This window comes from Camponotus floridanus, unplaced genomic scaffold, assembly GCF_003227725.1.
Source record: "Camponotus floridanus strain SB8 unplaced genomic scaffold, Cflo_v7.5 scaffold227, whole genome shotgun sequence".
Lineage (NCBI taxonomy): Eukaryota > Metazoa > Arthropoda > Insecta > Hymenoptera > Formicidae > Camponotus > Camponotus floridanus.
Window position 1 is genome coordinate 73,417 of NW_020229356.1, and position 15,421 is coordinate 88,837.

Sequence of the window (15,421 nt, forward strand, 5' to 3'; positions counted from 1 at the left end):
ATTCCACTATTTAATTGTCGCATATTATTATCATGTAATAAATAAAAAAGATATTGTATGTTTAATCTAAATTGCGAGTGTTGCGACATAAGTCTCATTTTAATATATTCGAAATCAGTTATTCGGACACTTCTATCTTCATGCTGTCCATTGACACCATATGGATATAAATCAGGGAAACATTTTACATCCAAATCTTTAGTACGATTATCCAATGGAACGTCTTGAATTTTTATCATTTGATAAAGCGTAGTTGCAGATTTATTTATTCTTTTTTCATACATCGGATATATTGTAAATTGTTCATAATATTGATTTGTTTGCGACATTTGAGTTAATAATGCCTTGTATTCTTTCTTAGAAGTGTTATTTTTTTCATTTTCTTCATCATTATCTTTCTCCAAATTTTTGTCATAAGGTTCCGAATCATGCTCTTGAAACTACGTTTTGTAATTCGGAATGCAATAAATTCTCAGGAGATGTTGGTAGCATAATATCTGAATATATAGGATTATTTTGTTTTAACCATATTAAGGCAGTCTACACTTTTCTTACATCGACTAATTTTTCCCAAATTATATTTGCTTTAGTTGGAATACCACGAACTAATATATGCAGTTCATGATTTAGATTAATAGGTTCAGTCGAAGGACAAATCTTTTTTAAAGTTTCATTTAACGGCAACGGCAAATGGAATGTTCTGCCTTTCACTTTTGAAATCATTTCTTTATGCGGTAGATTTTTATTCATTACCGTATGTGCTCTTTGCACATTTGGAATGCTTTTGCTCGTTGTATAAGAATTCGTTCGTATTCATTTAATATTGTTATTTCTTTTGGTACTGGTCGAATTTCGAGTTTATTGGTTCTACATGTTGGCGGCAGTTTGTTCTTTTTAAAATATTGATCACAAAATTTGCAAATAACACAATTTTCATTTATTTCTAATCTTACATCATTAATAAAATTATTTCAAACTGTTTTACCATTTTTTTTTATCAACTTTTATCATGAGAATATCTCTTTTGAAACAATATTTTGTACAAGAAATACAGGCATATTTTGGAACATCTAGTGATCGTTTTGTAAATGCTTTAAAAGCTAAGTAATATTGAGACTGAATTTCATCCTCATTTAAATTAATTTCCGTAGTCACCTGTGTAAAAGTATTTGCTTTTTGTTGAGCCTCACTTACAATATCTTGAAGTGTATTTACATCAACATCATTTAATGCTTTATGTAATTTATTTAGTTTTTTATTAAGATTGATTAACTTATATATTAATCTTTTAATATATCGTATCATTGGATAATGAGGAAATACTATCTCAATAGGTAAAAACTGTGATCTACATACTTTATAATCAATATAACAGATATGAGAATGGCCTAATTTGTCTTGATTTATCTGATTGGAACAATTATAACATAAAATTTTTTTACGAAGAGTTTGTAATGTACAATTTAAAAATTCTTCAAAGTAACATTTCATATCGTTAATAATATTTTTTTCTATTTTACAAAGAGAATTACAGCGCCATGATTTTTTAGTTTTATGTTTTGATTCTATTAAGAATAAAATATTAATTGTTTTACCTTCGGAATTCATTATAATAGGTTTAGAAAGATTATATTCACGATAAATACTTTCTGCAAAATATAATTCCGAAAAAGCGTTTATCTTGCCCACAAAACATATTTACATAATCTGTAAATTTTGATGAAGAACATTCTGTTGCACGTGTCAAGCAAACTTCAATTTTTTGTTTACATTTATTAAATATTTTACTCATTTGTAAAATATAAACTTTTCTTATATAAAACCACCATTTTGCTATACGTTCAGCCTCTAATTTATTTTCAGACAACGATGACATCCTAAGAAGCTTTGATATATTTCTAATACATTTTTTTTTACTATATTTCGTATTTTGCTTATTTCTATTATTTATTTTTGTTTTGTTCATTTTATTCTTACAGTAAATTTGTTTTTTAAATAGTATATTGTTTTTATGTAATCTATAATATTGTTTTTATGTAATCTATAATATTCCTTCCTCGACTTCTTGATATCGTTTCTGTGTTTTTCATAATATTCCTTGTTCAATTTCTTTATATCGTTTCTGTGTTTTTCATAATATTCCTTTTTCGATTTCTTTATATCATTTTTGTGTTTTTCATAATATTCCTTATTCGATTTTTTTATATAATTGTGTTTTTTATTATATTTATTTTTTTTTGTTAATAAATCATTTCTATGCAATTCATAATATTTTTTATTAAGAACATTTTTTTTATTTGTATATATAACATCAGCCTTACGTGATAAAACATCTTCTGTATAAATGTCAGAGTTCTTATTTTATTTTTTATTACTATCTCTACAATTATGACTATTTATTTTTCTTTTTAAATCATATTGATGTTGATCTCTACTTAAATCTTTAATAACTGTAATATTATTAATACCAATACTATCCTCACTGAATTTATATGTGTGATCAATTTGCTCTGAATTAATTGTTTCTGTAATTTGAGGAAAGTGTTCTATTCTATTTGATTGAAACATTTTTACTAAATGCTGACGCATTAAATTATGATTATATATAATTCTATTTGGTTGAAGATCAAATAAAAGAGATACTGCAAAGGCTATTGCAAAAACCCCGCAATCATTACCGTTAGGTTGTGATTGGACCGTTGGAAACTGTACTGGTTGCTTATCAAAGGAGTAAAATGGATATAATTTTTCAAGATAGATTTTATGGTGTGTATGTAATCGTTTTATATTCAATGAATCATAAATATAAATCACATTGGTATCGTAATAGCTGCAAACCCAATGGCCGTCTAAATTAGTTGCTATATCACTGCAACTATGTAATATTTGAATATGTTTCTGATTTTTAGGAACAGGTTCAATTCTATCAGGACATTGAATTTTCCATGATTCGCGTGATTGATATTCTGAGCAACTTTTCAATAATAAATTAAAATAATCAATATGAATATCTTCTAACCTTTCACCTCTAAGAATAATCTGTATACATTAATTCTTGTTATACAAGAACTGTCATTCCTTAATAACTTGTTTTCCTGAATACATGTAGGAAAATTATTTGTATAATTCTTTTCATTATTTTGTTTCATCTATAGCAATATATAATGATGAAAAGGAATTCTTAAATGTGCCATGAATAGAATGCTTAACATCATTACATTTATTTAAAACATTATTTTTTTTTATTATACAACGATCAAATTGATCTAACATTTTATCATATTTCTTCTCTCCTTTCTCCAGTGTCATTTCAGTTATATCATTTTTTAATTTTATTAAATCTATAGAATTTTCCTGTTTAGCTTTCTTTTGTCGACGTTCTCGTTTTTTTCTAGCTAAAGTTTCCCTTTTTTGTATTTCATCCAAACTAAATAATTTTTTTGGATCATTAGGTCTTATAATTCGAGGAAAATGTTCTATTTTTTCTGATTTAAACATGTATGCCAAATGTTGACGCATCAAAGTGTAATCATACATAACTGTATCTGGTCGAAGGCCAAATAAAAGTGATACTGCAAATGCAATTGCAAAAACACCACAATCGTAAGCATTAGATTGATTTTGAACTGTTGGAAATCGTACTGGTTTTTTATTAAAAGGATAAAATGGATATAACTTGTCAAGATATATCTTATGATGTGCATGCAAACGTTTTAAGTTCAATGAATCATAAATATAAATAGTTTTAGTATCATAATAGCTACAAACCCAATGTCCATTTTTATTAGTAATTATATCGCTACAGCTATGTAATATTTGAATATGTTTCTGATCTTTACAAACAGATTCGATCGTGTCAGGACATTGTATTCTCCACGTTTTACGTGGTCGAAACAAGTACTCTGAACAAGATTTTAATAATAATCCAAAATGATCAATGTGAATATCTTCTAACTATTTATCTTCAAATATTATCTGCATCATGTAAGCATTCAGGGATCGATTATTATCATTTACTTTATTGGCAGACATAATAAATGGACACACAAAAAATTATACAATAAAAATTTAATTATTTATTTATTACTAACAATAAAAATTTAATTATTTATTTATTACTATTACTATTTAATACTTTGAAAGCAGAAAAATCTTTTAATCGGTGCTTATATAGTGAACAATTCTTGTCAATTAAGACAAGACTTAAGATAAGACTTTAATTGTAAAGATAAGGCTTAGTGCTCATGTAGCTGAGTCTTTTATTCAGCACTTATAGCAGCCGATTTTTTAGTGCAGCGCTTATGGCAGCCGAAATCCAGCGCCAGAGAGCAGCCGCTATAATAAGTAATTCAATATTTAACGACACCTGCAAATAAAGAAATTGTTCATTATTAATTTTGTAATCTATGATATTACATATAAATACATTTAATTCAATATTTATATATATATATATATACACCTTTTTTATACAATATCAAACAAATGGATATTTTTTACTACTGTCGACAGCCAGTGATAGTTTCTATCTTTGTAATAGCTGCAATAATAACGGCTACTATAATAAGATAAAATTGTGATGTGCATATGCTCAACAAGTGCCTTAATACACGAATTTATATATTTTTCACATATGTACATAGAACATACATATGTTCCGATATGTGCATAAATTTGTGTGTTAAGGCATTCTTATTGCCAAGCGCATAATAAATGCTATTTACCTATTGCTCAGAATCGTTGTTAATTAATATACGTGAAGCACGTATGTGAAGCACGTTTATAACCGTAACTAACAATTGTAACTCCGTGCAGTACATTAACCATGTAACGTTTCTCGACTGAAGCAAGTTTTTATCTAAAAACAATTAATAACATCATTCACCAATTGCAACCATTCTATTCTTCAGAATAGCTATGATTGACCAATAATAACATTATTAATTGTTCTCAAAGCAATATGGCGCTACCTATAAATGATTACAACCAATAAAAAACAAGTTTCTTTTTTATTAATTTAAAAGTTACATATCTATAAAAATTTTCAATCGATGATTCAATCGATAATCAAACATGGCCGCAGAGAAAGAAGTAAGTATTATGATATCATCCTTAATATTTTTTTATTTATTCAACAATTTATATAATTTTTTATATAATATTCATTTCATTTTAAATATATTCATTTAATTTAAAATTTTAGATGATCATAGAAGTTGACGATTTTCTGAATGAGTTCTCGTTCGGAAAAGAAATGGATTGTAATTCAATAGCCGGTCCCGCCACTTCCGCTGGTCTCGCAGATAATTCTATCGTTGGATGCACATCTAATTCTGCCGCAGCTGCCTCCGTCGTCAAACCCATTGCTGCTGAACGCGTCCATAGAGTAGCTACTAATTCTACCGCCAAACCCGTCGCCGTTGGTTCTGTTACCAAATCCGTCGCCGTTGGTTCTGTTACCAAACCCGTCGCCGTTGGTTCTATCGCCAAACCTGTTGCTGCTGGTACCAACGCCAGCATTAATTCCGTTGTAAAATCCGCTGCTGCTCCCATCACTGACTCTGGCAATGCTGCCGCTAATATTATTGTGACTAATCTCGATAATCCTGATCCCGCTAATTATGAAAATGAACGAGGTAATATTTTAATTATATTTTAGTTTATCCATTTATCTTAGTTATTATTTTCATACTTTTTATGTTTTTCATATCTTTTCATATCTTATCTCTAGTTCAAAGATCAAGAGGAACAGCAGCAGGAGCAGGCAGCAGGAGAGATTTATGAGATTCCTCTACCAACTATCGTCTGCTCACTATAATTGGGGCAGACGAGCAAGACCAAGAAGGTAATAAAAATTGTTCATTACAAAATATTTAAAAAATTCTTTATTTTATAAATACAATAACATTAATGACATTATTTTTTTAAATTGATTTTAGCAGACAGTGGCACAATGAATAAACTACCACGAGAACTACATGATAATAATTAAATTTAAAGTTTGTGTTTATTTATTATAATTTTTGCTTGCATTAATAATTACATTTAAAAACTATGTTTACTTTCATTATATTTCTGTTTATTAGTATTAAAGATTAATAATCAAAAAATTGTATTCACATACATTGATATAATTTCTGTTTATTAGATATAATTTCTATTTACTAAAATTCGTATTCACTACAACTTCTGCTTATTCTGTGTTTATATTCATTATAATTTTATATTCATTAATGATATAATTACTGTGATTTACTAGAATTCGTATTCATTACAACTTCTGCTTATTTTGTGCTTATAATTTTTATTCATTAATGATATAATTACTGTGATATAATATATAATATCTTATTATCAGTATTAATTTTGAGGTTTAATGTATTAAAGGAATTTTGAACGATTCAAAATAAATATCTTTAAATAAGTAAAATGATTACCATTATTATTATTGTTATCCTATTATTATTATTTATTATAATTAACAATGATAATTTCTGTTTTTTATACATAATGATATAATGATGAGATAATATGCATGAAGATGTATCTATGTAATTCAATATAATTTTTTGTGAATGCTAGTATTTTAATTTATGAGATGAGAACAAACTTAGCGAGATAAAGATTTATTATGTATACTGGATATACTTAAGTTATATAATGGTACTGATATACTAAGATATATTATCTTAGTATATCAGTACTATTATATAACTTAATATCCAGTATACATAATAAATCTTTATCTCGCTAAGTTTGTTCTCATCTCGCACTCACCTCCCTCTTCCTATCCTGGGGCCCGGAGTACCACGTGGTACTCCGGCCACCAATCACGCGCCAGATCTATTGCGCTGAGATATTTACGCATCCGACTTAACCAAGAACCAATTGTCGGTCAAAGAGTCGTAATGCGCGCTTCCTGCCAAGATACGCGCTTCATCTTGACGAGAATACTACTTGTATTACGTTTTAATATATTATGGTATTGCATTTTAATATGATATGATATTTAAGTAAAAAATTAACGCACAATGTTACGCATATACACACATAATTTTGTCTCTCAAGGCGTATTTGCACACTCGAACGAATAATCATACATGAACGTTGCAAACGCGCCTTGAGGGACAAACTTGCTTTGCGTGTATACGTGCGAGCATATGTACGTGAAGTCTGAACCTGGAAATGAAGGAAAACGATAAAATGTTACATTTCTGATATGCGGTCATTATTTCTCGGGATTGACTGCACCAATCTTATTCAAACTGGTCGCAATCGAAAGCTTGTATACATATTATGTTATAAAAGTATCGTTAGATTTATGATTACGGCTTTAGTTTTTAAAATATTTTAATTGAAAGTTTCTTAGACCCAAAATTCCGGATAAGGTACTTGGTAGCGAGTCGAGGACAGTGACTTTCAGTCGAAAACAGTGACTCTCAATGTTTAATTCTTTTTTTATGTACTTGGCGTCGCGACGCTACCGCGTCGCTTGATATCATTTTACAATCGACACACCAAACAGGAAGATTACAATATTGCATTCTGCAGTAATCTAGGAATATTTCCCTCGAATTGTCCAAAAACAATGGATGTAACGGGACTTATTTTGTCAAAGCACGTTATGGATTAGTATAATGAATAGGACTGTTCCGAAAAATATTCTCTTAGATTACTGCGAAATGCAGTATTGTAATCTTCTTTGGCTAATAGCTTATGTTAATAGCAATTTAGTTTCTTTAATTATACCGTAGTGATTGTGTAAAAAATATTTCTATTTTATAGTAATAATATTATAATAATATTATAATATTATAATATTATTGCAATTATATGTAGATGAGGATTATTGATATATAATGTTAAAAGTTATATAATAATAATAATAATACATATCTACATCTCTCCAGGGGGGTAAAAGGGGTTGTTATAGAAGTCTCAAACCAAGAGAATCTATAACCTGGCATATATGCATATGTCTTAAAAAATTTTTTCGCGAACAATTAATGTTCGTAAAAATTTACGCATTACCATCCGCGTTTATGGGCTCTTAGTGCTCGATACTAAATTATTATGTTGTTTAATAATAATAATATTATAATATTATCATATTCTTTTAAATATACGAGGTGTGTTCAAAAAAAGGTGACTTTTCAAATTTCGCGGGCTACGTACATTCGATTTTCGAATTTTTTTTTTGTTATGTTGGTACACATGTCCCCAACATATGTTGACATTATCAGCTGTTCTGCATGTTTGGTTTGTTTTTCACAGATATAAGGGTTAAGGTACAATTTTATGGTGTCGCGTGTCGCAGCGATAAGTGGTCACGTGACTGAATTCCCCACTAGTTTGTTCCTTTTCTTGTCGCCAGCGACGCCGCTGTAAAGTTGGATTGAACCCAACTTTTAGCGACGTCGCTTGCTTTCACATATATGATAAATTTGAAAAGAAAATGAGTTCGAACAAGGAAGAAGATGTAAGTATAATAAATAAATAAATAAATAAATTTATTAGATTAAAATACTGAGATTAAAAAATCGAAAATGATAACAATAAACGATTAGTAGTGATCTAATTTGTTATAATTTTGAGGTTAACTGTGATCACACATTCCATTAACTGTGTACAGTAGATTGTTAAAATTGCGATAATTTTATGATATTTTCAGATAGCTCTTGTACAGACTTGTGGAATTTGTGAAGTAATCGTTGATAAAGAAAATATTCCGACTCATGGTTGTGTGGAAGGATACACCCGACTGTTTGTTGATAAAAATTTGTACTTCTATCCTGTAACAGGTATAATATGTATATATTAACTTAGTTTTTATATTTTATTATCGAAAAAAATAGTTTTCTACTAACATTTATACTATTATTTGTAGATGATAATAGCATTATTCGACGAAGCCTTATTAACAACAAAGAAGTCGTCTTGCCGGTTCGTGAAAATATTCGAGGTAAATAGAAATTGATTGAAATCCTGAAAGTTGTAATAAGAGCCGATTGTTTCAACTTCTTGGTAAGTTTTCAGATAAATTCTAAAAAAGAGATGAAATTATGCTATCTTATATCGGAGAAAACTTACTAGAAGTTGGAACAACCGGCCCTAAGTCTGCATTTACTATTTTCTAATAAAATAGATTTTAGGAACTATAATACTTTCTGAAGTAAACAAAGAAACATCACAGGGGACAAATAAAAGGTCTATCAATAAAAGTGATAATCGAAGAGCCATAAAATCAACGTTAAATTACGATGATGAAGAACTTTTAATTTTATCCGTACAAGAAAGAAGACCTCTCTGGGATTTCACTGTTCCATTAGAGCAGCGATGTCAACGATTGACAAAAAAACTGTGGGATGAAGTATCTGAAGCAATAGGAGGTAAAGAGAATATTAAAAACATTCGTGGCTAAAATACTTTAAAAAATTGTCTCTTACAGGTAAACTTAGCGGGGAAGAAGCGAAAAAAAATGTTTAAATTTACACGACGCCTACCGACGAATTATTCACTCCGAAAATCACCCTAGTGGATCGGCTAGACCTCCCCCTACAAAAAAATGGCATCATTACGATTCTATGGAGTTTCTACGTGACATGTACCTTGTCAAAAGGTATTAAATTAAATATTTTGATTATGTATACTTTCGAACTGTTTTGTTTCTGACTTGTAATTTTTATATTTCTAGAGGAAAAGCTTCTAATATTGACGTTGATAATTCTTCAAGTATTAATGATTCAATAAGTAATGGTGATGCAATTGGCGATGACAATGATCAATCAGAGTTAAAAGCATCAGGTACTTGACCTACATAATAATTAAATAAAAATTAATAATAAAAAACTAATAAAATAATTAATACAATAATAATAAATAACAGCAATAAATTGCAGGTGCGCCAATTAAAAGAAAAAGGAATTCGGGACAGCAGTCTAGCGCACTAGAAAGAATTGCTGACTCTGTCAGCTACCAACTCCATTTGTGATACCGCCAGCACCCAAACCTGATGAAATTGAATCTACTGTAGCAATTATTAGAAGTAGGTTGAGACAGATGAATCGAAAGAATCAATTATATGCTATTCAACAAATAATGATCCTAACTTATGATATACTTAAAGAAGAAGAGTTTTATTGAATAAGTCTATATTCTTTTATTTTTCTGAGAAGAACATTCAGTTTGATTTTGTTTATTTAATGTTTAATTTTGATTTGTTCATTTTATTCTATTATTTAATTGTATTGTTTCAGTCATAATTATATATATATAATAAAGTTTATAATAAAATTTATGTATGTTTATGATAAAGTTTATGTATCTTTATAATAAAGTTTATATATATTTCTAATAAAGTTTAAATTAATTCTACTGATATTTTATATTTCAAGTCAAATTACATATGAATATATAAAAATATAATATGTAGATATACAATTATAATATACATTATATTATTATACAACTTTATACAATATAATTTTAAGAACTAACAACGATGGAATTGCCAAGGTATAGCACCTTCACTATTAAAATATTACTATACACTATTATCTATGCAACCTCTCCAAGAGCCTGGAACAAAGTTGTCATCATCTTCCTGATCAATTAGTGTTGGAGTAACATATTGATTTTCTCCATCATCAATATCTCTCCGACGAATCCAATTATGAAGGCATACCATAGCTTTCACAATTGAAATTGTTTTTTCCATGCTACAATTGATTGGTCGTTTCAAAATTCTCCATTGGCTGACTAGGATACCAAACGTATTTTCAATTGTTCTCCTGGCTCGACTCAATCGATAATTATAAATATTTCGCTCGTCGTTTAAACCGCCTTTTCCTGGATAAGGCCGCATCAAATAATCTGTCAATTGAAAGGCTTCATCGCCCACCAGAACATATGGCAAAGATGGTCCACCTGGGCTGAAAGGTTCTGGTGCAGGTACATTCATTTCCTTTGAATTGAATTTTAAACCCATCTTTGAATCTTTAAAAATACCACCATCACTGCGGCGACCATAGGCTCCAATATCGACAAATGTGAACATATATTGCGCGTCACAGATTCCGAGAAGCACAATACTATGACTGTTTTTATAGTTATAATAGGACGAGCCTGCGTTAGGTGGACACTGGGAAAAAATCATATAAGCATCAAACTTGTAATTTCAATGATAAATATACCATTGATCAGATAACATTACCTCAATAACAACATGTTTACCATCAATTGCTCCTATACAGTGATTGAAATCCCATTTCTCTTGAAATTCTTTAGCAAGATATAACCATTCCTCTGTAGTTTTTGATGATGGCATAATTTCTTGACGAATAGAGTTCCATATAGCATCACATGTCTCACCTATAACATGGCTTATTGTTGATACTCCAGCGAGATAATGAAATGACATCGAATGCATTGAATCACCAGTTGCTAAATATCTAACAATAAATAATTAGATCAAATATTATTTAATAATTAAAGTAATTCAATTATAAATAAAGACAAATAAACCTCAATGTTATAGACAATCGCTCTGCAGGTGGTAACGGTTCTCTAATTACAGTTTGTTTAGTGATTGCAGGTGCTACTAAATATAACAATTCCTCAAATTGTGTAGCTGTCATACGATAATAATTCCGGAATTTCTCTGGCGTTAGTCTCGGTACAGATGCATAATAAAATCCATGTTCACGTCGTTTTTCAAATAATGGATCAATCCAAAATCTCTTTTTTTTATATTTTTTTTTTAAATTTATACATTCATTAATGCATATAGCTGCTATTAGTCTATTTCGTCGTCGTTCCTCCTCATTTTTATTGTGCATAATCGCGGCAAGTTGACAGGTCCACTCGTGGTATCTTTCTTCATATGACATTTTGAAATATTTATTTCACACGACACAAGTCAAATAATCGTCAAAAATATCGCTAGCCCATTTACACGAGCGACAGTCGAAGTCAGCGACATATGAAATCACGTGACTCATTTGTCGCTAAATATGAGCGACAAGCGACACCATGAAAACGTACCTTTAGACGTGTTTTGATGTGCTTGGCGATTTTTTGCTATCGAAAAAAATGGATCAAAGAATCTGTATTAAATTTTGTGTGAAAAATAAAATTAAGTGCTCTGACGTACTTGAAATGTTGATTGCGGCATTTGGCGAGTCTCTGAGCAAAAAAAATGTTTACAAGTGGTACAAGCTCTTCACAGAAGGTCGAGAAGATGTTAATGACGATACCCGCCCTGGACGCCCCAGCACGTCAACAACCGATGACAACGTCGAAGCAATGAAGAAAATTGTTATGGAGAATCGTCGAATCACTATTAGAGCAGTTGCTGAGGATGTCGGCATATCGGTTGGCTCATGCCATGCAATTTTTTCGGATGTTTTGGGCATGCAACGTGTGGCGGCGAAGTTTGTTCCGAAATTGCTGAATTTCGACCAAAAACAACGTCGCGTAGACATTGCTCAGGAGCTGTTGAATGCCGTCAACGACGATCCAGATTTGCTCAAAAGGGTCATAACTGGTGACGAATCATGGGTATATGACGTCGAAACCAAAGCCCAATCATCCCAATGGAAGCGGCCAGAAGAGCCAAGACCGAAAAAAGCTCGTCAAGTTAGGTCAAATGTGAAGGTTTTGCTCACTGTTTTCTTCGATTACAATAGCGTGGTGCATCGTGAGTTCTTGCCATGCGGTCGTACGATCAATAAGAAATATTACCTTGAAGTTATGCACCGTTTACGTGAAGCAATACGAAAAAAACGCCCGGAATTGTGGAAGAACCAGTCATGGATATTGCACCACGATAATGCGCCAGCTCACACGTCGTTGTTCGTGATTTTTTGGCCAAAGTCAACACCGTAACTATGCCTCAGCCACCGTATTCACCGGACTTGGCCCTCTGCGACTTTTTCTTGTTCTCAAAACTGAAAAGACCCATGAAAGGACGGAGATTTGCCACGATTGAGGAGATAAAGACCGCATCGCTGGAAGAGCTCGAGACCATACCAAAAAGCACATATCAAAAGTGCTTCGAGGATTGGAAAAAGCGCTGGCACAAGTGTATAATATCTGAAGGGGATTACTTTGAAGGGGACAAAATAGATATTGATGAATAAATAAATATTTTTCGAGAAAAATAAAAAGTCACCTTTCTTTTTGAACACCCCTCGTATACTTTCAAATATTCATGTCACAAGTTCACTATTCTGTGCAATTTAATTTTTTCTTCTAACAGCTTATAGTTGATAGCGTTGACAGCTAGTATACTACTTCATCGAAAATGCACGTGAATGATCTGTATTATCTCCCTCCATTATCGGCCTTGCGCTCTTATGAGCAGGCAACCCGTCGTATTAATATTTGTAATGATACACAACAAAGTTTTATGGTAATTATTATATTATTATTATTTACTTATTACATACATTTGTTTAAGTTATTTCTAATTTTTAATTTCTTTTTTTTCTTTTAGATCTAGTAATAGTTAAATTTCAATTTTAAGATGTAATACAATGACAGAATTGCAACATGTTTTATCATTCAATTAAATCTGAACTTCAGAAACATTCTTTGATTCTTTATACGTGAAACAAAATTTTATTTTATAGTAAAGAATAATGCAATAATGATGAAATATATAATAATAAATATGTAATGATAAAAACTGTTAATTAAATCAATAATAATTTTGACTTGTAATATATAGTAATATAGTATACAGGAATTAAAAGGGAAAAAATAATTTAATACCTACGGAAAACATATGTATTGGTGCGAATACGTAGAAAGTTATTAGGAATTTTTCATGAAGGTAAGAATATAATCGATGGACATTACACAAACATTGTACGTACTAAAAGTACCGAACCAATTAATAAATAATTTAGTAATACAAAAGTGTAGTTGGAAATCGAAATGCTAAAAATGCATATACAGCGTGTGTCAAAAGTTCCGGGACGGCTGGATAATTTGAAAAATACGCATCACAGAGGAAAATGACTTAGACAAAAGTTGTAGGATTTTTCCCGGGCAATCCGACGGTGACCTTAGATTTGACCTTGGATAGTCATTTGAAGGTCACATAAAGATTACCTTCAATTTCTTAAATGGAACCCCCTATTTTTCATTACATATTCTTGTAGCTTATCTCGAGAGCTTTCCAAAACACTATAATTAAGTACCTTTTTATTAAGTACTTTTTGAGTTATAAGGCTTGAAATAATTTCTTAATTTTACATAAACCATAAAATATCTAGTAAACCATTCATTTTTCGATTATCTTACCTTCATACTTTTATGTACAAAATAATGAGAGGAATCAATTGGTGTAAAGAAAACACATAGTTGTTTCTAAGAAAAAATATGTAATTTGCAATTAACAATTCCATATTTTTTCTTAAAAACAACTGTATGTTTTCTTTACACCAATTGATTCCTCTCATTATTTTGTACATAAAAGTATGAAGGTAAGATAATCGAAAAATGAATGGTTTACTAGATATTTTATGGTTTATGTAAAATTAAGAAATTATTTCAAGCCTTATAACTCAAAAAGTACTTAATAAAAAGGTACTTAATTATAGTGTTTTGGAAAGCTCTCGAGATAAGCTACAAGAATATGTAATGAAAAATAGGGGGTTCCATTTAAGAAATTGAAGGTAATCTTTATGTGACCTTCAAATGACTATCCAAGGTCAAATCTAAGGTCACCGTCGGATTGCCCAGGAAAAATCCTACAACTTTTGTCTAGGTCATTTTCCTCTGTGATGCGTATTTTTCAAATTATCCAGCCGTCCGGGAACTTTTGACACACGCTGTATATTTTTTGCAGAGAAGATATAAATTTTACAAGAAGGTGTGAAATCAGTCTGAAAAAGATTTTATAAAGGTAAAAAAAGTACGCCAAGTACATAAAAAATATTCCACCTTGTATAAAACAAAACGTTCAATAAAAAAATATCTTAAATAAAAATAATTTATAAAAATTTTAAAATAATTTATAAAAATTTTCCCTCAAAAAATATATAATTTTCCTAAAAAAAATCAAAACTAAATATGAAATTAATAATTAACTAGCCAAGTACATTGAAGCAATTGATAGGATTTGTAATTTGAAATAAATTTATCAGAAATTCTATCTTGCATTTATGTATTATAGATTCTCGACAAAATGAAAAATATTTTGAAAATAAGTTTAATACTTTGTATGATATATAAAAATACATTATTATGTGTGATCCAAATAAATTTTTGTACAATATATGAAATATCACTAATATATTGCGGATTTTATATTAGATTACAAATAGTAAGTCATAAAACTATTTAACACTTACTGCAATAACATCGATTGTGTATTAACATCGATCGCCAATTTTGAATTTAAAAAAGAAAACTT

At 29.9% G+C, this 15,421-nt stretch overlaps 2 protein-coding genes across 3 annotated transcripts; one reads left to right on the top strand and one right to left on the bottom strand.

Moving 5' to 3' along the window:
• Positions 1-8,408: 8,408 nt before the first annotated feature.
• LOC105259171 lies at positions 8,409-9,236 on the top strand. Of its 2 annotated transcripts, none has more exons than XM_025408738.1 (4): positions 8,409-8,479; positions 8,672-8,801; positions 8,888-8,962; positions 9,194-9,236. In XM_025408738.1, exons 1-4 carry the CDS (start codon positions 8,456-8,458, stop codon positions 9,202-9,204), a joined length of 240 nt encoding a protein of 79 aa, XP_025264523.1. In that variant the 5' UTR covers positions 8,409-8,455; the 3' UTR covers positions 9,205-9,236. The 2 variants fall into 2 exon arrangements, with proteins under 2 accessions (XP_025264523.1, XP_025264522.1); XM_025408737.1 differs by having other exon boundaries at positions 9,146-9,233.
• Positions 9,237-10,543: 1,307 nt separating this feature from the next.
• LOC112637963 (protein ALP1-like) lies at positions 10,544-11,552 on the bottom strand. The gene is made up of 3 exons (XM_025408734.1): positions 11,524-11,552; positions 11,213-11,450; positions 10,544-11,140 (listed from the first exon to the last, which is right to left on the bottom strand). The coding sequence occupies exons 2-3, from the start codon at positions 11,426-11,428 to the stop codon at positions 10,544-10,546; spliced, it is 813 nt and encodes a 270-aa protein (XP_025264519.1). The 5' UTR covers positions 11,429-11,450; positions 11,524-11,552.
• Positions 11,553-15,421: the final 3,869 nt, after the last annotated feature.

What these genes read in the sequence shown, in the direction of transcription:
- LOC105259171 (XM_025408737.1), top strand. Translation starts at nt 8,456, where the DNA reads ATGAGTTCGAACAAGGAAGAAGAT. An exon ending in GTTCGAACAAGGAAGAAGAT is followed by an intron (nt 8,480 to 8,671) that starts GTAAGTATAATA and finishes TGATATTTTCAG; the next exon opens with ATAGCTCTTGTACAGACTTG. An exon ending in GTACTTCTATCCTGTAACAG is followed by an intron (nt 8,802 to 8,887) that starts GTATAATATGTA and finishes TATTATTTGTAG; the next exon opens with ATGATAATAGCATTATTCGA.
- LOC112637963 (XM_025408734.1), bottom strand. Translation starts at nt 11,428, where the DNA reads ATGCATTCGATGTCATTTCATTATCTCGCTGGAGTATCAACAATAAGC. An exon ending in GTAAACATGTTGTTATTGAG is followed by an intron (nt 11,141 to 11,212) that starts GTAATGTTATCT and finishes ATTTTTTCCCAG; the next exon opens with TGTCCACCTAACGCAGGCTC.